We start from the raw sequence: 24,063 nt of genomic DNA, 5'->3' as shown, positions 1-24,063 counted from the left end.
ATTAGGGCTGATACATGTCCTCAGCAACAACCTTCATGAGATGTGCAACCTTGTCTTCCTCCTCCATCATAGGATCCACTATTTTACACAGCTCCAAGACATCTTGACTGTAGGATGCTGTAGTTTCTCCTGGGCACTGTGCCCAACACTTTAATTTATCTTTGGACTTTTGACTGTAGGATGCTGTAGTTTCTCCTGGGCGCTGTGCCCAACACTTTAATTTATCTTTGGACTTGCACTTCTGTCATTCTGTGTTGCTGAAATACTTGTGCAGTTCCCAGCTTGTGAACTTCTCCTCATTGTTCTCATACCATTGCTTGGCAGTGCCCTCCAAGTAGGAAAATGCATTAGCCAAACACACAGTGTCATCCCATTTGTTAAATTTGGCTATATGCTCATATACCTTCAGCCACTTTGCTAGATCTTGGCCATCATCACCAGAGAACCTGGAAGAGTGTCTCATGTGGTGGCACACCATAGTTGTCTTTGTAATGTCCTCTTCTTCTTCTGTCTCTGGTAGATTGCAATCTGTTGAATATGGCTCGAACTCGGATTTCTCGCCACATAAATGGCGGCTCTGTCACGGCCTGATGGGAGCCACTGTGTCATCGATAATGTGCGCTATCACAAGTTCCAAAATCCAGCACCTCCATCAGAATAATGTCACGTAGAAGAAGGTGTAATTAGATGAATTATGAACACTAACTTCACTAAACGAAAGTTTATTTAGCACTTGCACATACAAGAACGTGGAGTGAACTGCCTCCGGCCAGAACACATACAGTACATATACAGCTACAGAACATTCCAGTACAATGATTCTTGACATTTGTGGATACTTCTAGGATGTACTCAAACCGAATGTAGAAATTAAAATTGTACAGTCCATGTGAGTTTTGAACTCACAGCCTTCCATGCAACAGTTTAGTATCATAACCACTACACCACGGTGCTACTCAGCTTCTTCTGCGACAATATCAGCTCTTTAAATATTTTTACAGTGAGATTTGCATAAAATTAGCCATTGTTACAAATAAAGTCTTTTGAAAATTTTAGTTAACTGTTCAATCATACTGATTACTTAGCATAAAGTAAAATTAAATGACAGGTATGCAAACATGATGTATTTCAGTTATGAACTTCACCAAAAATATGGAATATAGCACAGTTCTCAAATATTACAATGTATAACATTCCCTAACATCAGCCAGATCAAAACATAAACAGCATAACAAATGCTCAAGTTATGACAGTGCAACATAATTTCTAATACTAACCATTAGATAACAAAATCAGTATGTCAGGCAGCATAATAGCACATATTTCTCAGGATACTACATGACATAGATAAAAGCACAGTCCTCAGATCATCATGACATCATAATGCATCACAATACCTAACACCTATCATTACACAGCATAATCATTAATGTAAACAGTATTGTCATTTCTTAAATCAGCATAAGGCAAAATAGTCCATAGCATAAAGTGTTTCAGTTTCACCTCTCAACAGTATCCTAGTGCACAGCTACAAAAATGTGGCAGTTGACTAATGTGAAAATTTCAAAACAGAAAATAATGAAATTAAAATATTAGTATCATCCGATGGCCATGAATGTGGACTAACTGAAATTGTTAATCAGTCAACACAGCTGAAAGGAGCCACTGTTGTGAAGTGAAGTGCTCTACTGTCAGAAGAAGGGAAGCTAGTAAAATCTGATGACTGTGACAGGTAATCATTAAAAATACCATTAACACCAGTGTCTATAATATGGCATAAAGTATTGCATAAAACAGACTAAAATATAAAATTAAACATCTGGTAGCCTGACATTTTTGTAGCTAAACATTATTCTACTTTGAATATAATAGAGGGAAACATTCCACGTGGGAAAAATATATCTAAAAACAAAGGTGATGTAACTTACCAAACAAAAGCATTGGCATGTTGATAGACACACAAACAAACACAAGCACACACACAAAATTCAAGCTTTCGCAACCAATGGTTGCTTCATCAGGAAAGAGGGAAGGAGAGGGAAAGACGAAAGGATGTGGGTTTTAAGGGAGAGGGTAAGGAGTCATTCCAATCCCGGGAGCGGAAAGACTTACCTTAGGGGGAAAAAAGGACAGGTATACACTCTCACACACACACATATCCATGGAGTGAAGAAAAGAGTAGTTACTGTGATCAAATATTGAGACAGAAGAAATTAACATAAATTATGGCCAAGTGGGAGGTGAGAACCAATAACATGGTGCAGTGATAGTTCCCACCTGCGGAGGTTTGAGAAACTGGTGTCGGAGGAAGAATTAAGATGGTGCCTGTTTCATCACAGGTCATGATTGTCATGTTGTAGATCATGCAGTGCAACATGATATTGTGCGTTGCAAGTATACACCCTTTGCCTATGCCCAGTCATCCTAACTGACAGTTTGGTGGTAGTCATTCTGATGTTAAAGGCTGAACAGTGTTTACATAACAGTTCGTATATGACATGTGTCGTTTCACAAGTGGCTCTCCCTTTGATAGTATATGTTTTGCCAGTTACAGTGCTGGTGTAAGTGGTGGTAGGAGGGTGCACAGAGCAAGTCTTGAAGCAGAATGGTCATAGGGGTAGGAGCCCCAGAGGGTAAGGAGATGCGCAGAAGGAGCATAGAGTCTAACAAGAATATTACGGAGACTGAGAGGGCGACAAAAAATTATTCTAGGTGTGGTGAGCAAAATTTCAGACAGAATGGATCTCTTTTCAGAACCTCCTACCACCACCTATACCAGCCCTGTAACTAGAAAAAAATATTCTATCAAAGGGAGAGCCATCTGTGAAATGACACGTCATGTACCAACTCTTATGTAAACACTGTTCGGCCGTTTACATCGGCACGACTACCACCAAATTATCAGTTTGGATGAATCGGCATAGTGAATAGTGGCATACGAGATGGGGCACAGACATAAATAACAGTAACTTATTAAGAGTTTCTGCCTAAATAATAAAAAAAAAATTGGAAAGAATAATTGAAAGAAATTGGAAGGTACACATATTCTGGGTGAACTTTAACTGGTACTAATATCAACAGACCTTCAGTGTCAATACATTTAAGATAAATATTCATCATTTAAAGCTACGTACTTCTTCTCATTAGTTTCACTTTGCATAGAGCTGATTATGACAATGCTGATACAGGATCATCGCTCCGCTGCTCATGCAAATTCCTCTTGTCTGCTTCGAACCTGCTGATGCAGGATTCTCAGCATGGTCAAAATGATGAACAGATGGATGTTAGTGATGTAAATATATATGAATAAACTTGCCTTCCTAATAACCTTCATAACACTTTTTAATATATGGTTGTAATACATATTTTTAAACAATTCTGGCACAGCAGAGCTAGTCATACGTCCACCTGCTACCACTTAAAGGAACAAACAGGTGAAGATACAAAAATGAATCAATTGAAGATTACAATCCTTCTCTTTTTTGTATCAAAACATTATTTCTGGCACAAAATAACTTGTTACTTTGCTGTTGATTATATAGCTTACTTGTATAAAAAGAAAAGAATGAAGAAAGAAAAAAATAATATGATCCATTATTATAGGCTAATGGTGTATGCTGGCAACACACAATATCCTGTTGCAGAGGACACACTACAACATGACAGTCATTACCCCAGTGCATGTTTCACCATATGCACTGTCTGGATTCTTGCGTCACATCCAGTTTCTCAGGACTCTGCAGGTGGGAGCTATCAGTACAACATGGCCTTGGCTCTCGCCATCCAGTTGGCCATAGTTTATGTTAATTTCTTCCATCTCAACATTTCTTAACGGTAACTATTCCTTTCTTTGCTCCATTTTAGTTTTCTACATCTTTCATTTTCTTATCTGTCCGTTTTTCACTGCCCGCTCCCTACCTGTTATGTAAAATCCACTTAGCGTTTCACTCTTATTAACTCATGCATGACGTTTAAACAGTAACCTTTATATTGCATATTACCCTGTCTTCCACCTAGATTTTCAAATCTCATTGGGTGCAGTCCCAACAATTAGTCTTTCCTTCTAATCTCATCTTTTAAGTCCACATATATGAGCAATATTCTGTGATGTATCACATTAGTGTTTTGTGAGCAGTCTCCTTTGCAGACTGATCCCTAGTATTCTGCTAATGAACTTCAGTTCACTAGTTTTACCCACTCTAAATTTAATCTTATTCCTGTTATATTGTTTGTTAGTGCAACTCTCTGTTTTCTGTTGTTAAGATATTACTCTATCCAAGGAAGGGGGAGATTTTAATGTTTTACCATATTAGTTCCTCTATCAGAATTTTGTGATTTATATAATCAAAGACATTGAAAAGACCGCAGTAAAAGCCTATAGGGTAATTTTTGTTGTATAGTAGAAGAAGGGATTGGTTGGTAGGACATATTCTGAGGCATCAAGGGATCACAAACTTAGTATTGGAGGGCAGTGTGGAGGGTAAAAATCGTAGAGGGAGACCTAGAGAAGAATACACTAAACAGATTCAGAAGGATGTAGGTACTGGGAGATGAAGAAGCTTGCACAGGATAGAGTAGCATGGAGAGCTGCACCAAACCAGTCTCTTGACTGAAGACCACAACAGTTGTAGTAGATTTGAGCTTGTGGGATTATATATTGTATACTCAATTAGAGAAGCCTCAATAGAAGCCAAACTGCGTTGTTGTCCAGGAATTATTCTTAGAAAGATGGTTCAGTATTCTGTTGTATGAAGCTTTCTCAGAAACTTTTAGAACAGATGGGAGGTTAATCTATAAGTGGAGATCAGTTGTGTGTCTTCACTTTTGTGTGTTTGTGCTACTGCTGCATTCTTCAAACTTTCAGGAAATGCACCTGATTCATTGACTGGTTGCAAAGGTAACTCAGTGGTGGTGTTGCCAAATCGGTACAAGATTTATGTTATTTGGGTGAGACTCTGTCATAGCTGCAAGAGTTACTACTTTTTACTAAGCTAATGATTTTTGTGATCTGTTGAACATGTGTTGGAAAAACGGGTGCTGGAGTAAGCATTGGTGTATGTTTATTAGATCTGATTTCAATGGGTCATTTTTTGTTCTGTGGTTTCAGCTATCGTTAGGAAGAATTCACTGAATTTAGTAGCCAGTAATTTGAATTCCAAGTTATGTATCTCACTGCTGCTGTCACGTGAGAGTTCAGTACAATTAGCTTTGATGAGTTTATTTCATTTTTGCCAAATAATGCTCCAAATTGTCCTTGCATTGTTCTTGAAGTTTTGTGTTATTTGTCTATAGTATATCATTTTAACTTTTTAATGACCCGTTGAAGAATTTTGCAACATTGCTTGTAGTGTATTTTTAAGTATCTATCTTCCCAGTACATAATACTTGGATCCCAGATGTTAAGCACCCTTTTTCTCAACTTACTCTGTTGATGTCCGTGGTCAATAAATAAAGTACCCCAGGGCTAGTCTGCAGAAAAAAATAGTATATAACTAAGTTGTTTTTTCAACTAAACAAGGAAAACTACACTATTGGTAATGTCTTTGATGTTGTCAAGTACTCTGCTCGTGAGTGAAATAACTTAATGGTGTGTATACATAATTACAGCAGTGTGCACCTACGAATGCAGGTTGTGAGGCAGTGCGCAGTGGCAAGAAAAGTGTACCATGTGACACTCCAGCTAATATTGTCATTCTGCCAAGTCTCTGTAGCACGTACATGAAGTTGTGTGCAAAACATTCGGCATTTGTTGACATGCGTGTAGGTACATGATGAAAGACTCCCAGGATACCGTAAAATTAAAATTTATTAAAAACAAAAAATGAAACACCGATCAACCATAAGCATTGGCGAAGACATTAATTATGAATGTGTGGTAAGGCACAGACAAATGAAAAAAGATCATCATTCATTTTTCTTTATACATGGTTTTGTTTCTCACTCTCTTGTATGTAGAAGTTCTGTTAAGAAGTGCTGTTTGGAATATGATAGGCTACAAGTGTTTTGTATCATACATGTTTCAAAATAAGAAAAACTTTGATACCAGTGTATTTTGATACCAGTGTATTTTTTATTCAAGTGAAGTGAAGCCAAGTAAGGAGGATTTTATTATTTATGACATGCACTGGTGTACTTGGAGTCCACTGTCTGCACTGACATTTGAAATGTAAGAGAAGAAGTCTGATAGCCTAAAAATTTGTAAAAGAACAGAACATGTGTAATAACACAATTTTTTTTATCCTTTTAATTATTTTTCACATGCATACACGTAAATTATTTATTTCATTGTATTTATTGTTTTAAAATTTGCAACACAACTGGTGACCGTGATAGGACTTTGGGGCACCGGTTGTGAATAGTGTTTGTTAACTATTGTTATAGTAAGAAATTTCTATGACATTGTCATTAGTCATAAAAACTAATTGGCTGCATTTTCTTTTTGCGTGAATCATGATGGGGTGAAAGTAAAGCAAAAAGGCTCAAAACTGAGGAGAAATTCTGAAAAGTAATAAGAATTGGATGCAGGTTATGTATAATTTTCCATAGTAAGCTGTTTTGTTCAGCTCAGCAAAGGTAGGACGGCTACACAAGTTGCTTGCATGGTTACGCTTGGTAGCACGTCTTTTGATGTAGATAGAAACCTTTTCCTCATTATTCCCTTCCTTGAATTTTATGGTGGAAAATTTACAAGGATTTTTCAATATGATACGTGTGATCAGTAAAACATAATGAGTTGCAACCAATAGTTTGCATATCATAATACATGTAAAACAGGCTTTGACATCACATAAATTACAATTATCAAGTGTAATAATTAGCGTATGAAATTTTAACATTTTTGTTAAAATTTTTTTGTATAATCATACATGGCAGAAAAATATATGTCCATTGTTGATAGCAATAGTGAAAATGCAATCATCCAAGATGGCATAGAATTACGTGATTGAACAATTGAAGTTCAGGCGCCATGCGTGTCTATTGCAGAAGGTTTAAGTAGGTCAGAGATGAGTGTCACAGGTGTGACAAATGATAGCGATGCTCCACAGCAGAATAACTCTGACAACACAATATTTACAATTCATGAGACAATGTCAAGCATCTCCCAGAGTGATGTACTGCTCATGAATGAAACATCAGAGAGCAATACAAATATCAATCTTGACAACACGTTACAAACACCACTTGATCACAACACTAACATTAACTCAGAAAGTACAGCTGACAGCAACCACAGTAGTACAACTGAGACACTACTATGGCAGTTACTATCTAACATAAACATGAAATATGATAATATGAACACCAATCTCAGTGATATGGAACACAATATGAACAACAATTTCAGTGGTATGAAACAAGATATGAATACCAAAACTGGTAATTTGATACACAATCTGAACAACATCACACAAGATCTAAATATAATGAAACAAGAACAAAATCAAGTATTCAAGGATTTGCAAGACACTGTCACAGAAATTCAGTGACATTGCCAAAAATTTTCACAATGAAATCGACGCAAAATTGAATGATATGAAAAAACAAGTAAAGCATGAAGTACTTTCAGAAGTTAACTGTAACATTATAGAGTTAAAACAGAAGCTAGATTCTTTTAACGATCATCATGACTGTGTAGAACAACAGATAAGGAAAATAATAGATGCAAATACAAATATTGAAGCCACACAAAACCAGTTGTCTTCAACAGTAAGGTAACCACTGTCATTAATGAACTGAATAAAAACTGTGAAGGTGTACCTCTAGTTGTAGAAGAACTTACTTTAAGAGTAGCAACATTAGAAGTTGACTCGGCATGTGCTAAGAAGGAGAGAGAGAAGATCAATGAAAATCTGAGTGATATCATTAGTCAAGCTGAAACAGGTACTTTAGATAAGGGTAATACCATTGCAGAGAAGTTAGTAACTGAGTGTAAGTTATACACAGATGTAGTAGAAAAGGATATTCAGAAAAAAGAAAGTGAAATCGTGAACAAGGTAAACATTAACCTACAAGCCGCGGAAGATAGGATCGACAATCTTTTTGAAGAAAATATTACCGGATCTCAAAATATGCATGTAAATAATACACAGGCTACATTGAACAAACCACAACCTGTCAATATTAATCGACAAATTGTCCCACAGCAGTTACCAGTGACATTTGTAGAGTGCAAAGTGTAAACATTCCCACAACTCCAACAGTTACAAACCAGAATTACAGGTAACCACAATAACAACATAAATACGACCGAAAATGCGTGTCTATCAACTATTTTTGCAGATGAAGGTTTATTGAGACATTGACAGTTTCCTGCATTAACTACCAAAGGTAAAAGAATGAATCTGGTAGTATTTATCAGTGCTTTTCATCATGTATTTCCATGCAACTGGACAGAAGGACAGAAAATCAGATTTGTCATGGAATACATGCAAAGTGACATTCTCTTACGGGCAACTGCAGTGGCTGAACGTTGCAGCACTTACATCCAATTTGAATGAGCTGTCCTCGACAAATACTGTTATGAGGCAGTGCAAGAAAGACTCAGACGTAAAGTTTTTAACCTTGCACCATTCAGTGGCAAATACGATAGTCTATATGGATACTTTGAAAAATACCTGAACAAGACACGCTAGAGGATGAACCCAATATCACAGGTAGATGTGTTAAAAATACTGAGAAGTTTTTTACCATTGCACATTAGAGAAAAATTAGTCACAATGCCAGAGCATGACACTGAATATTTTCCGTCAGTGCTTAATCTATGAGGAAAGACCTGTACCCAATAGAGCAACAGAAACTCAGGCACAACAACAACATGGTTACGAAATCAGTCAGTAACACATGATCCGAACACACAGTAGGGATGGTACCAACAACAAGAAAGTTACACACCCAGAGGTAATGAGTACGGTAATGGGAATGGAAAAAACAAATGATTTAAAAGAAATTTTCAAAACAACGGGAGTAATTTCATTGCACAAGCAAATTACAATCCACCATCACAAGGCCCTATGCCGAATACGAGCAGAAACAGTCAGCTGCAGCAGTTTCATTAATGAAATGCCTTATGCTGTACCGCAGCCAACCTTTGGGCAGCAAAATAACAGCACAGCAGCCAATGACACAAATTGGCAAAGTATCCATACAGTGCAACTAACTGAAATTACTCCAGGTAATGAATTAAGTCACACTTCACCATCAGAAAACACCAACTGGTTGTAGTTAAGCCCCAGGCTATTGACCTTATCTCAGGGGCTGGGGGCATTCTTGTTCCAAATGCAAGAAGAAGAGGGTAATAAAGTACCCAAGGTCATCAGTTTTGCTAGTCACACATTATCGGAAGCAGAAAGATCTTACACTGTGTCAGAATTGGAAAGTGTAGCTGTAATATGGGAATTTAAAAAGTTTGAATATTTTTTGTGGGGTAAGAATAGCAAAGTTTACTGTGACTGTCAGTCACTGTCATTTCTTTTAACATGTAAACTATTGCACCGTAGATTACCTAGGTGGTGTCTATATTTACAAGAATTCAATTTTGAGATCATTTATATTAAAGGCAGAATGTTATTGCAGATGCCTCGACCAGGTTACCACAAGGATTAGAGGAGTTTGGTGAATTAACAGAGCAAGATGCAGAACTCAGAATTTTATTAATGCAAGGTACAACACAACAGTCTGATTACCATAAGTTCTGTAAGCAAGGGCGTTTTGTTTCATAGGAAACATGAAAAATCTGATCAATGGTGTGTGTGTTTTCCTGAAGATTATGTCTACGAATTTATAACAGACACACATGAGGTATGTGGCAATGATGAAGTAGGCAAATGTACTGAAAAAATTGCAGCACTTTGTTATTTTCCAAATTTCAGAGGTTATCAAATTGTATGCCATCAAAAGGGCAACAGCCACAATCATCAGAAAAAGAATTGGAGACTGTTTGAGAAGAGTAGGCAAATCAAAGGTACTACTAACTGATAATGCTTCATATTTTGTTGGGCAAAAGTAGAAACGATTTATGACCTCACAGGGCATAAAGCACATATTAGTAAGCTTTTTTTCACCCAGAAACTAGCCCAGTAGAACAAGTCTTTAAATAATTTAACTGGTTTGTTATGACATACACCCCTCACAAACACACACTATGGGTAGAATACGTAACTCCTTTCATGCAAGTTGTCAATGACCTTCCACATTCCTCAACTGGTTTCAGACCTAACGCACTGATGTTCCAGACAAAACATACGAATGAGAGGGAGTCTCTCACACCCAAGGTACTCACTACAGAAATGACACTACAAGACAAAATCAAACATGCCATGGTTACACTAGAAAACAGCGCTGAGTATAGAAATAAAATTTATAATAAGGAACTGAAACATGTCACACAATTTTTTGAAGGGTAACGAGTCCTCTTACAGTCACACCCTACATCAACAAAATTTGGCAAACTGAATAAGAAGTGGCAATTACTCTATTCAGGACCTTATGTAATTTCCAAAATACCATACCGTGGGATCTACAGATTAGTCTATGAGAAAACAGGGAGAGGCAAGTGTTTCCAACCTCACAAAGATATAAACACTTTTATAGAATGATGAAGCTAAGTAAAATTTTTTCTTTCTACCGCAAAATAATTGTACATAGTGTACATAAATCTAAGTGTAATTTTTCTTCTGGAGTGTATTTTAAGATTAAGTAATGTGTATAGGCATAAGTAATTCTTTTGATTTGTACATGTAGGCATAAAATTAACAGCAGTGGGAAGTAACATGCCATTTAATGCGAAGCAAAAGTATAAACAAAATTAGTTTATGGCTCTGCTGTCTGTGCTCAACAATATGCGCTGACGTCAATAGTAGGGGAAGAGGCGTTGACCTGTGCGCATGCGCAACAGATTGCCAGAAGGTGCAACCAAATAGGAATGCAATATGTGCAAGTACCTAACTTAAGTGCAAAGTAAACAGAAATACTAAGCAATTACATCTACTGCCTAAGAACTAAGGAACTTATGATATATGAGGGGTGTTTGAAAAGTCCGTGCAAAAATAAAAATTACTTACATGTTTGAGGCAAACCTTTTTTATTTTTTGAAATAGTCTCCTTTTAGACTTAGACACTTTGTCCAATGCTGTTCTAATTTGTTGACGCCTTCTGAATAATAGGAATTGTCCAAGTCTGCAAAATTGCTATTAGATGCTGCAATTATCTCCTCCTTTGAATAAAATCTTTGTCCCGCCAGCCATTACTTCAAATTGGGGGAACAAATAGTAGTCCAAGGAAGCCAAGTCTGGAGAACAGGGGGGATGTGAAATGAGTTGGAATCCTATTTCCATTAATTTTGTGACCACAACTGCTGAGGTGTGTGCTGGTGCCTTGTCATGATGGAAAAGGATTTTTTGTGGTCCAGTCGTTGGAGTTTTCCCTGCAGCTCAGTTTTCAAGCAGTCCAATAACGATGAATAATATGCACCTGTAATAATTTTACCCTTTTCCAGATAGTCACCATAACCTTTCCGGCTGAAGGACTGGTCTTTGCCTTTTTAGGTGCAGATTCTCCCTTGGTAACCCATTGTTTAGATTGTTGTTTGGTCTCAGGAGTATAGTAATGTATCCATGTTTCTCCACAGTGATGAAACGATACTTAAAGTCCTGCAGATTCTTCCTGAACAGCTGCAAACCATCCTTGCAACACTTCACACATTCTGTTTTTGGTCAAGTGTGAGCAATTGCGGAACCCATCTTGCGGATAGCTTTTTCATGTCCAAATATTTATGCAAAATATTATGTACCCATTCATTCGAGATGCTTACAGCACTACCAATCTCATGCTCATTAACTCTTCTGTCATCCATCACCATATCACAGATTTTATCAATGATTTCTGGAGTCGTAACCTCCACAGGGCGCCCAGAACGTTCAGCATCCCTTGTGCCCTTACGGCCACTCCGAAAATTTTGAAACCACTTATAAACAGTTCTAATCGAAGGTGCAGAGTTACTGTAATGTTTATCAAGTTTCTCTTTAGTCTCCTGAGGCGTTTTGCCTTTCATAAAATTATGTTTACTCACCGCATGAAATTCTTCTTCGTCCATTTTCTGACAACCACTTGACTTCCTTGATTCACACGAATGCCAAACACAAATAAATAGACCAATACGGCTGAAACTTGGTGCGCATTCTTTACAAAGATGCTACTAACTAAACATGATCTCAATACATACCACTGGTGCCATCTCTCGGACTTTGCACAGACTTTTCAAACACTCCTTATATGTACACAGAGATTTAATTAAATACTAAGCTATATACAACACATTTACAAGCAAAAGGAAGCATTATGAAAAATTGTATGAGACATGTAAGCTAAGGACAAACGACAAAATACCATAAAAATGTCAAATAATTATCTTTGTGGAGTAAATGATCATAATGGGTAACAGACTAAATGAATGTATATGAATTTAAACAAAGTATGCAAATATCTGCAGATGTATGCAATGACCAAATGTATCAGTGGCCACTGAGCTACATAATGGTATTAGTTTTAAGTTTTTTTCTCTCAGGGACCAGTGCATCGTCACGGCACAGAAGAAGAGAATTATGTCGATAGTAGGAGGTACCGAATGGAGAAATGCGCTGCACCTCAACTAAACAATTTAAATATAAGGATATTTATACAAAGGTCATAAGGCAAATGAAAAATGAAATATGCATCATCACAGTATGTCTCCGTGACAATTATCACTACCTATTCGCTGCAGAGAACACATAAACATTTAATCATGACTCATTATTTTCATCATGGCAGTGACAACAGCAACCGTTACAAAATTGTCTCGAATGAAAAACAGCCCACAGTTGCGCTAAATTATGTTTATTTTAAACCTTCACCATAGTTTCTGCTAAAATAATATAGCATTCTTCAGAAGTCCAAAAAATGATCAAAATAACATCTAGACCAGTGATACAATAAGTGATATTTTATTGCCGTACCTGTTTTCATAATTTTTAAAGATGTGTCCATATACCTACATGCTGCCTTCACTACCTGTGGAGGTACAAATTTCATTATTTTCATCATGGCAGTGACAACAGCAACTGATATGAAATTTTCTCGAATAAAAAACAGCCAACAGTTGCACTAAATCGAATGAAAATAATTTAGTGCAAATTACTTGTCATTATAGTGTTCATTATGGGTGACGTAAAGCAAACACAACAAGTATTACTTTAAGAAGTGAAAAAATTGGAAATTTGTGGCAAGGACCACAAGACCAGACCACTGAGGTCATCGGTCCCTAGGCTTATACACTAATTAATCTAACTTAACCTAACTTACGCTAAGAACAACACTCACACCCATGCCTGAGGAAGGACTTGAACCTCTGACAGGGGGGGGAGCCATGCGAACTTTGACAAGACGCCACAGACCACACGGCTACCCCATGTTGCTGAGAAGTGACAACAGTAGTTTTCTGAGCATATGAATTCTGAGTCAGAGGCAGAGGCAGAAACAGTGGCCAGGTGCTGTGCTTGCCCCTGTGTTACCAGGGTAGGTGATGGATGGACAGAAACAAGAGAGCACACTGGCGCCACTCTGAGGTATTCTCTGTCTCTATCTCTCTGCTGAATGCATTACATTTGCCACCTTCTGCCATGCACCCCACTATAGCGATAGGTGAGCCTGAGAGAAAGTGGTCAATGGTCACGTCTGACTACCCTATCACAATGACAGGAAATGTCAGTGTCACTGGCCAGGGGCCTGGTGTGTGTGAATTAGCACTAAAATGCATTTGTCAGGTCACTGTGTCAGGTAGAATTCCCAGAAATTTATAGTCCAAGACTGTACCTGATGGCTGCCACTATTTGCTACCAGAGAATGCAACCATTTCAATGTGCTGTCAGTATAAACTTGCAATACCTTCACTGCAGTAAAAAGTGTTTAATAGCCATCAACAGTATTCAATTCAGAAAAATATAAAAACTATTTAAAAGAAGGACCACCTTTTATTGAGTAATAAATGACTGAGTCATCATAGACGTAAGGAATACATTTCAACATTTATTTTGAAAATTAGTAAGTTTCATAAAAAGCTGTCACAGGTGTAATAAATATATTATTCAGTGATGTGCTTCATACAGCAGTGAATCATATATAATAAGTATGTTCAATGTACAAACTTCAAATGCTTGTTTTACATAATTTTAATTGTACTAAGTTCTTGATTTTAGACTAAATGTACAAGGAATCGCTACAGTAAATTATATGATGCAGCAGAAAATAGTAATGTTATACATTTAAAAAATAGGTAATGGATAATTTCTAGAATTAAGTAGATTTTAAGTCTTACATCTAATTAATTTGAATATTCAGTATGAACTATTAAAATTAAGGACAAATGATCATCATCAGTGGAAATAGTTGGATAAATCCTTTGGAATAAATGGGCCCATGTTTAGTTCTAATAATTTCTTTTAAATTAATCAAAGTATAGTAACTTATAATAAGAAAAACTCCATTAAATAATAGCTGAGTAAATATAAATACCACCGTGGTTGATATTGGTGGATGCGGCTTTGACAGCGGCACTCTGTGGTGCCAGTAGTTTTAATGTAGATTATAAGATATAGTTTTTTATTCATTTTTTGTATTTGTATGGTAAGGAAAGTTCTGTATTTGGGTAGCAAATGAAAGGATTTGCAGGCAAAGTGGGGGCATGGATATATAGGGACTGCACACACAGAGTGAGGAACAATTGTGAACCTGCATTACCTGAGTGGGATTTGAATGTCATTTGAGTCATAAAGCTTTGTAGAAGTTATGGATACATATTATGGGTGACTGGAGTACCACAGTATTGAACTTTGTACAATTTGGTGCAGAAGTGTAATAGACTGCTGATATTTATTGAGAAATTTCATTAGTTAAATGAAACCTCAAACAAACTCTTGTGTGTCACCCAGAGTTATTCATTACCCACTGCCTATATTTTAATAATCACTGGTCATAGAAACTTTGAGCTTGAATGGAATCATGTGACTCTGTGTGGTTGCTCTGTGTGACAATTTAGTGGCCACACATTGTTCCAGTAGCCTTGTTATTCACAAGAAACATTAATTCCTGCGAGGTTGCATCACAAAATTCTGCTAGGGAAACTAAAACTGGCTGATGTTTAAAAATATTCCACTTGTATTGATGATGTCAGGCAAAGACAACCACTTACCTACAGAGGATCAATGTGTGAAGCACACAGGAGTGTGTATTTGGGTGTATGTGTGATGGTATGTGTGAATGTGTGTACTTGCACTAGAAAAAAGAGCTATTGCTTGAAACCTAGTGTGAATGCTGTTTTCTGTGCTCCACCCATTGAACATATAGGTGAGTAGTTGCCTTTCCACTATTTTATATATTGTTCCATTCAGGAAATTTCATTATTAAAATAGTCACATTTACAAATGAGTCAGGAATAGACTAGACTTAAATATGATGTAGCATAAAGTTTGGTGCTTGTCTAAATCCTGTTCTTGAAGTTTGTAAATGATGTATCCAAGACACTGGAGAAGTCTTGAATGATTGTGATGCTTGTTGATGCATAAATATGTTTGTAGCAATGGTTGAGGGAAAAAACACAAAAAACTATGATATAAATTGCATTTTGAATTGTGTTAACCAATTATTCTGCAACAATGATCTATAGAACAGATGAGTTAGTGCGAGGGACATAGCAGCATCTCTGTGGTTCAGAAGTCGTCAAGCTGGAAATTCTCCAACTGTTTTGTCTTCTATCCCATTAATAACTTAATTTTTTCTTTGATTTTCATTCTATTTTCAACATAGTTGTTCACATAATATGTTGTTATTTAAGCTGAGTATCATTTGTCTTTATTGTTCAATATAGTATTTTCAGTGTGCTGATAGCAGTGATGCAATTAGTTGCACTAAAAACAGTATTAATTAAAAATACAATAACTGAAATTTTTATTGCAACACATAATGATAATTATATCTAGTGACCTAACTGACGTATTTGGGCAAATTAATAATACTCGTTTAAAATACTGTCATTTGACTTCCCAATAACATACTTTAATATCTGTAGAACTAATTAACTTAAGAGATACTATAAGTAATACTTACCCACCAGTTTAGCCGAGAGCACTAATGCGCTGCTTCCTGGACTCGTGTAGGCACACTGGCCCCAGATCGAATCCATCTGGCGGATTACTGTTGTCGGTCAGTGTGCCAGCCAGCCTGGATGTGGTTTTTAGGCGGTTTTCCACATCCTGCTTGGTGAATACCGGGCTGGTCCCTATTTTCCACCTCTGTTACACGACTCACAGACATCTGAACACGCTTGCACCATTTCATTAATTACACTAGACGCAGACAGCAGGGGTACACTAATTCCGTCCCAGGGGGTATGGGATGGCGGCAGGAAGGGCATCCAGCCACCCCTTTCCACTAACTGTGCCAAATACGTTCCTAACAATGCCGACCCTGTGTCAACGCGGGACATAGCACCAGTGAAAGAAAGAAAGAATGCTGTAATTAAGTCTCACGCCATCATAATTTCCATTGTTGATTTTGTCCCTGTGCGTGTTAGATTCAGAACTCTGATGCTGTACATTTGTTACCTTACCTTTTCCAAACCAGATGACACCCCTCACTGATTAATTAAGCCACTAATTAAGATTTTATGTAATATACCATTACGCAAGATATTTTCAGGATAACAACCATACTCCCAAGTAAGGTATTCCCAGTGTAGATGCGTAAGATGGTTCTGTGTATTTTTATAATTTATTAATCTTCAGCATATTTTGCAGACCACATTATTTTCTTGGTATCAAGTCCATTCAGAATAGAAAACTGTAACATAGCCATTCTTCAAAACATTATGTAGTTTCTGAAATGAACAACTCTCTTTATGTCAGTCTTTAAATAGTCCACCCACTCCCAAAATTGCTAGTCTGCACTTAGATAGCATGACACATCATTTTGAGTAAAATGTCTGGGTTCAGGTAGCAGTAGTGTAACATCTTTCTCTCACTTACTCATAAAAGTCAGTGTCTGGCAAACCAACCCTTAACATCAGAAACAAGTTCAAGCAAATGCTTCCATCTGTTAGTAAACAAGCAACAGCTAACTGTTAATATTTTGCAAGTGCTACTCACTAGATATTGTAATCAGTTATAGTGACTTTCCATGAATGTGTCTAGTCGAGATATGGAGGTCATTTACGTGTATAAACAGTCTAATTTGAAACTTAAACTGACCACTACAACAGTAATAGTGCTAATAAAAGTGTAACAAGCCATTTAACTAATACAGCTCTGTGGTGTACATCATTTCAAGTGTCCTTGAAAGCCAGTTTTCAGTTAATTTCTGCAAAACATCAAGATATGAGACTTCTGGAATCTGAGGGTAATACCGGTAAACGAGAACATCCCAATGTGTCCTTTGTGTGTGAAAAAATGAAGAGCAAAATTATGTTTTATATTATGAGCTGTCAGAAGCATATTGTTTGTAAATCAGAGAACACTATATAAAAGGGACCAACTGAATGAGGCAATGTAGCTGTTAAGACAATGACCTCACATTTGGAAGGATGGAGTTTGCTCTATTCGGCCATCCTGATTTTGTTTTCCTTGGATTTTGTATATCACTTTGGGCAAATGCTAGGGTGGTTCCTTCACCAAGGCCGTTGCTGACCACCTGCCATACTCTGAGAGAGCCTTCATATGTATACTGTGCGTTTATTGTTTTTCATTTTATTACCATGACAATTCCTGTTGTTGTTATTGTTGTGGTCTTCAGTCCTGAGACTGGTTTGATGCTGCTCTCCATGCTACTCTATCCTGTGCAAGCTTCTTCATCTCCCAGTACCTACTGCATCCTACATCCTTCTGAATCTGCTTAGTGTATTCGTTTCTTGGTCTCCCTCTATGATTTTTACCCTCCACGCTGCCCTCCAATACTAAATTGGTGATCCCTCGATGCCTTAGAACATGTCCTACCAACCGATCCCTTCTTCTAGTCAAGTTGTGCCACAAACTCCTCTTCTCCCCAATTCTATTCAACACCTCCTCATTAGTTGTGTGATCTACCTATCTAATCTTCAGCATTTTTCTGTAGCACCACATTTCAAAAGCTTCTATTCTCTTCTTGTCCAGGCTATTTATTGTCCATGGTTAACGTCCATACAAATACAAATACTTTCAAAAAATCAATCTATACTCGATATTAACAAATTTCTCTTCTTCAGAAACGCTTTCCTTGCCATTGCAAGTCTACATTTTATATCCTCTCTACTTCGACCATCATCAGTTAGTTTGCTCCCCAAATGGCAAAACTCATTTAATACTTTAAGTGTCTTATTTCCCACTCTAATTCCCTCAGCCTCACCTGACTTAATTTGACCACATTCCATTATCCTTGTTTTGCTTTTTTTGATGTTCATCTTATATCCTCCTATCAAGACACTGTCCATTCCACTCAACTGCTCTTCCAAGTCCTTTGCTGTCTCTGACAATTACAATGTCATCGGTGAACCTTAAAGTTTTTATTTCTTCTCCATGGATTTTAATACCTACTCCAAATTTTTCTTTTGTTTCCTTTACTGCTTGCTAAATATACAGATTGAATAGCATCGGGGAGAGGCTACAGCCCTGTCTCACTCCCTTCCCAACCACTGCTTTTTCCTTTCATGTCCCTTGACTCTTATAACTGTTATCTGGTTTCTGTACACGTTGTAAATAGCCTTTTTGTCCCTGTATTTTACCCCTGCCGCATTCAGAATTTGAAAGAGAGTATTCCAATCAACATTGTCAAAAGCTTTCTCTAAGTCTACAAATGCTAGAAAAGTAGGTTTGCCTTTCCTTAATCTATCTTGTGAGATAAGTCATAGGGTCAGTATTGCCTCAGGTGTTCCAGTATTTTTATGGAATCCAAACTAATCTTCCCCAAGGTCAGCTTCTACCAGTATACCATCTGCATAGAATTCGCGTTAGTATTTTGCACCCGTGACTTATTAAACTGATAGTTCGATGATTTTCACATCTGTCAACACCTGCTTTGTTTGGGATTGGAATTATTATATTCTTCTTGAAGTCTGAGTGTATTTCACCTGTCTCATACATATTGCTCACCAGATGGTAGAGTTTTGTCAGGACTAGCTCTCCTAAGGCTGTCAGTAGTTCTAATGGAATGTTGTCTACTCCCGGGGTCTTGTTTTGACTCAGGTCTTTCAGTGCTCTGTCAAAATCTTCACGCAGTATCATATCTTCCATTTCATCTTCATCTACATCCTCTTCCATTTCCATAATACTGTCCTCAAGTACATCGCCCTTGTATATAACCTCTATATACTCCTTCCACCTTTCTGCTTTCCCTTCTTTGCTTAGAACTGGGTTTCCATCTGAGCTCTTGATATTCGTACAAGTAGCTCTCTTTTCTCCAAAGGTCTCTTTAATTTTCCTGCAGGTAGTATCTATCTTGTCCCTAGTGAGATAAGCCTTACATCCTTACATTTGTCCTCTAGCCATCCCTGCTTAGCCATTTTGCACTTCCTGTCGATCTAATTTTTGAGACTTTTGTATTCCTTTTGGCTACTTCATTTACTGCATTTTTATATTTTCTCCTTTCATCAATTAAATTCAATATTTCTTCTGTTACCCAAGGATTTCTACTAGCCCTTGTCTTTTACCTACTTGATCCTCTGCTGCCTTTACTACTTCATCCCTCAAAGCTACCCATTCTTCTTCTACTGTATTTATTTCCCAAATTCCTGTCAATTGTTCCCTTATGCTCTCCCTGAAACTCTGTACAAGCTCTGGTTTAGTCAGTTTATCCAGGTCCCATCTCCTTAAATTCCCACTTTTTTGCAGTTTCTTCAGTTTTAATCTACAGTTCATAACCAAGAGATTGTGGTCAGAGTCCACATCTGCCCCTGGAAATGTCTTACAATTTAAAATGTGGTTCCTAAATCTCTGTCTTACCCTTATATAATCTATCTGATACCTTGAAGTACCTCCAGGCTTCTTCCATGTATACAACCTTCTTTAATGATTCTTGAACCATGTGTTAGCTATGATTAAGTTATGCTCTGTGTAAAATTCTATCTGGCGGCTTCCTCTTTCATTTCTTACCCCCAATCCATATTCACCTACTATGTTTCCTTCTCTCCCTTTTCCTACTATCGAATTCTAGTCATCCATGACTATTAAATTTTTGTCTCCCTTCACTATCTGAATAATATCTTTTATCTCATTATACATTTCATCAATTTCTTTGTCATCTGCAGAGCTAGTTGGCATATAAACTTGTACTACTGTAGTAGGCATGGGATTCATGTCTATCTTGACCACAATAATGTGTTCACTATGTTGTTTGTAGTAGGTTACCCGCACTCCTATGTTTTTATTCATTATTAAACCTACTCCTGCATTACCTGTATTTGATTTTGTATTTATAACCTGACCAAAAGTCTTGTTCCTCCTGCCACTGAACTTCACTAATTCCCAATATATCTAACTTTAAGCTATCCATTTCCCTTTTTAAATTTTCTAACCCACCTGCCCGATTAAGGGATCTGACATTCCACACTCCGATCCATAGAATGGCAGTTTTCTTTCTCCTGTAACAATGTCCTCTTGAGTAGTCCCTGCCTGGAGATCCGAATGGGGGACTGTTTTACCTCCAGAATATTTTATCCAAGAGGACGCTATCATCATTTAACCATACAGTAAATTGGCATGCCCTTGGGAAAAATGATGGCCATTCACAGTACCAGCACAGCAAGGCCGTTTTGGTTACTGTTACAAGGCCAGATCAGTCAATCATCCAGACTGTTGCCCTTGCAACTACTGGAAAGGCTGCTGCTCCTCTTCAGGAACCACACGTTTGTCTGGCCTCTCAACAGATACCCCTCCGTTGTGGTTGCACCTACGGTACGGCTATCTGTATCGCTGAGGCACACAAGCCTCCCCACGAGCGGCAAGGTCCATGGTTCAAGGGGGGAATGTTCCTTGTTCCTTGGATGACTAAAAAATAACAAATAAAACATAATTTGCAAATATGTCATGGTAATTGTCCAGTAGCTGACTGAATTTCAGTGCATGAGTGGATGTTTCACTGTCATTCTTATATCGGTTTTGTGCATATATATGGTGTTTTGTGACATCTTCATATTATAAATTTTGAGTTTTTAAGTATTCAAGTGTCTTTAGTGCATACAGTATTAATATTCATGGTCCAAAAGATTTTTTGCTAAAGTTAATTAAAAGAAGTAATTGCTTTTTTGAAATGATTTGAAAGATTTTAATAACCTGAAATTGAGACAGTCAGGATAAAACAAACTGTGTAACATATGACTGTTGAATGTTGAAATGGTTATAGATAGCTTAAAAAATCCATGAATACATGTTAACAGGGTCTTTGTATAAGAAGAAAGTAAATGTCTTTTCTTTTTTATACCACAGTTGTGCAGTAATACATCAGAGAGACAGTATGAATTTATAAAGGAAAATTCTGTACCAGAATCACAGAAACAATTACACGAAAATGAAGTTCCTTATTTTCCCTCATGGTAAAGTAAACTCAATTTTATTTTTTCCTTGTTATTTTCATTCCCGTAATTTCTGTAAATATTTAATCAAATTTTGAATTAAAAATCGATCGAGTTAATACATGTAATATAATTTTATAGGTAAGCTTGATTATTGTTTATTGATACTGCATGAATACAAAAGTGACATAGTCTCGAGGAACCTGAAATTCATCTACTTACATGCCAGGGCATTTTGTGTTTCATGTTATTTATGGCAACTAAAAAAAGCCAGTTTCATGTGTAATGTGATCAACAATATTGTTACTAGTATTGATTAATCACTCGATGGAAAATCAAATAAATCCAGAACTGAATTGGTAGTTGCAGATATACTTGTGTCAGTGGAATAATATTCAGTTACTCAAGTACACATTCACACAAAATGCTTTCATAACTCAAAGTTATTTAACAAGAATTCAGTTTACTTATAACTGATTCTATATATTTTGCCAATGAGAGCAAACTATCAACTCCTTCTTCCAAACCCTCTCCCCCTCCAACCCTAGCCATCCCTTCCCTTCATTATTCAGTAGTAAGCTCCTGCTTACAAAAATCAACTCAAGATTATAAAGCAGGGTAGCTGGTTAGTTTATACCATAATAATGGGCCAGAAATTTCATGAGTACTGTTTGTGATATTTAATTATGAAAAACAGAGCAGAAGGACAAGATATAATTATCAAAGTGAGTGAAATATCTGAAATGAGGAACAAACAGCACCACAATATTGTCTCTTCTCACATTTAGGTTGTCAAGGTATTTTTGTAATGACATATTTTACTTAGTAAAGGACAGAAAAAAAGATTCATATCAACTGCTAACATAGTGTTTTGGATTTCCACCTGAAATCTGGCACCCTATGCAGCTGATAGTAGTGGACCTACAATATCCACAATTAAGGGCACAATCTAAAATACATAAGCAAGAGGTTCCTATAAGACCAGAGTTGAAGTATATTAATCAAAACCTAGGGTAAAAATTAAGCTTTAAAAGGAAAGTAATAAAAAGGTAAATTTATTAGATGGTACATTCTATAATGATGAAGGAAAACACAGTTTGATACAAAGAAAACCAATTATGAAAAACAGAGCAGAAGGACAAGATATAATTATCAAAGTGAGTGAAATATCTGAAATGAGGAACAAACAGCACCACAATATTGTCTCTTCTCACATTTAGGTTGTCAAGGTACTTTTGTAATGACGTATTTTACTTAGTAAAGGACAGAAAAAATGTTTCATATCAACTGCTAACATAGTGTTTTGGATTTCCACCTGAAATCTGGCACCCTATGCAGCTGATAGTAGTGGACCTACAATATCCACAATTAAGTGCACAATCTAAAATACATGAGCAAGAGGTTCCTATAAGGCCAGAGTTGAAGTATATTAATCAAAACCTAGGGTAAAAATTAAGCTTTAAAAGGAAAGTAATAAAAAGGTAAATTTATTAAATGGTACATCCTATAATGATGAAGGAAAACACAGTTTGATACAAAGAAAACCAATTACAACAGATACACTCATTCACAAAAGTTCAAACCATTCTGAAATCTACAGATCCAATTTTTTGACAAAATGTTCCACAAAATATTAAAAAGAGAAATAAATGTCCTTGAATACATCACATTTAATAATAGTGTAATGCTCCTACTCACAAAATAGATGAAAATTAACTGAAAACTTAAGTTCACAAGTGTTAATTATTTGCTGTATCAGTTTAACATTTTCGTCCTAGCATAATGATAAATTGAGTTTTGAAATAGAAAAACAACGTTACTAAAATACTCTGATACTCATCTGGTTGAATTGGTGGTCATGAAGATCATTGGACTTTGCTGCAGAAGTCCCAAGGCAGATCTGGCTGCAAGGATTTTTTTTCATTGAAAAGTCTTGAATCAACTAATTTTAAAGATCTTCACTTATTCAAACTAAATGCAACAGCACTGTTACTGCCTCACACTTCTAATTACATGATGTACCCACCACTGCCATATGGTTACAGTTGCCATCACGTGTACAGTCTGAGCCAGACGTTAAATTTAAAAATTCAAATCTTTATTAATGTACATATAATGCATACTCTTACAATATATCTTTTCTCATAATAGATGCTGGAAATGTTCTCTATTTGCTGCAACACATACCTCAACATAGTTCTTCCTGTTGGCTACTACTTTTCGGATGGTTACTACACTTATGCGGGATATTTTGCCTGAAGTGTTGTGCTGCGGTTGGTTGACTGTGTGAAGATTGTTCTTGTAGATGTTGTCCTTCAGATGTCCCCAAAGAAAAAAAGTTGAGGGAGATAGATCTGGGGATCTGTGTTACCACAAGACACCCTCGAAAGAAGTCACACTACAATATCATGGTACTGCTTCTCATATGCTATTCCACTACTTTGCTGCAGCCAGCAGTGTTAATCATCAGCCTCTGACAAGCTAAGAATTGTGGGATG

At 36.8% G+C, this 24,063-nt stretch overlaps 1 protein-coding gene across 1 annotated transcript in view; it reads left to right on the top strand.

Annotated features, from left to right (window-relative positions):
* The window catches only part of LOC126481669 (uncharacterized), a 266,931-nt gene that overhangs the window by 87,596 nt on the left and 155,272 nt on the right, over nt 1-24,063 (top strand). The window contains exon 3 of the mRNA XM_050105597.1: nt 21,480-21,586. Coding sequence (XP_049961554.1) covers nt 21,480-21,586 — 107 coding nt within the window. The remainder of the gene's footprint in view (nt 1-21,479; nt 21,587-24,063) is intronic.

Source organism: Schistocerca serialis, chromosome 5 (assembly GCF_023864345.2).
Source record: "Schistocerca serialis cubense isolate TAMUIC-IGC-003099 chromosome 5, iqSchSeri2.2, whole genome shotgun sequence".
In the NCBI taxonomy this organism is placed as follows: Eukaryota; Metazoa; Arthropoda; class Insecta; order Orthoptera; family Acrididae; genus Schistocerca; species Schistocerca serialis.
The sequence above is the reverse complement of the archived record's forward strand: the minus strand, read 5'-3'. Positions and strand labels throughout refer to the sequence as shown.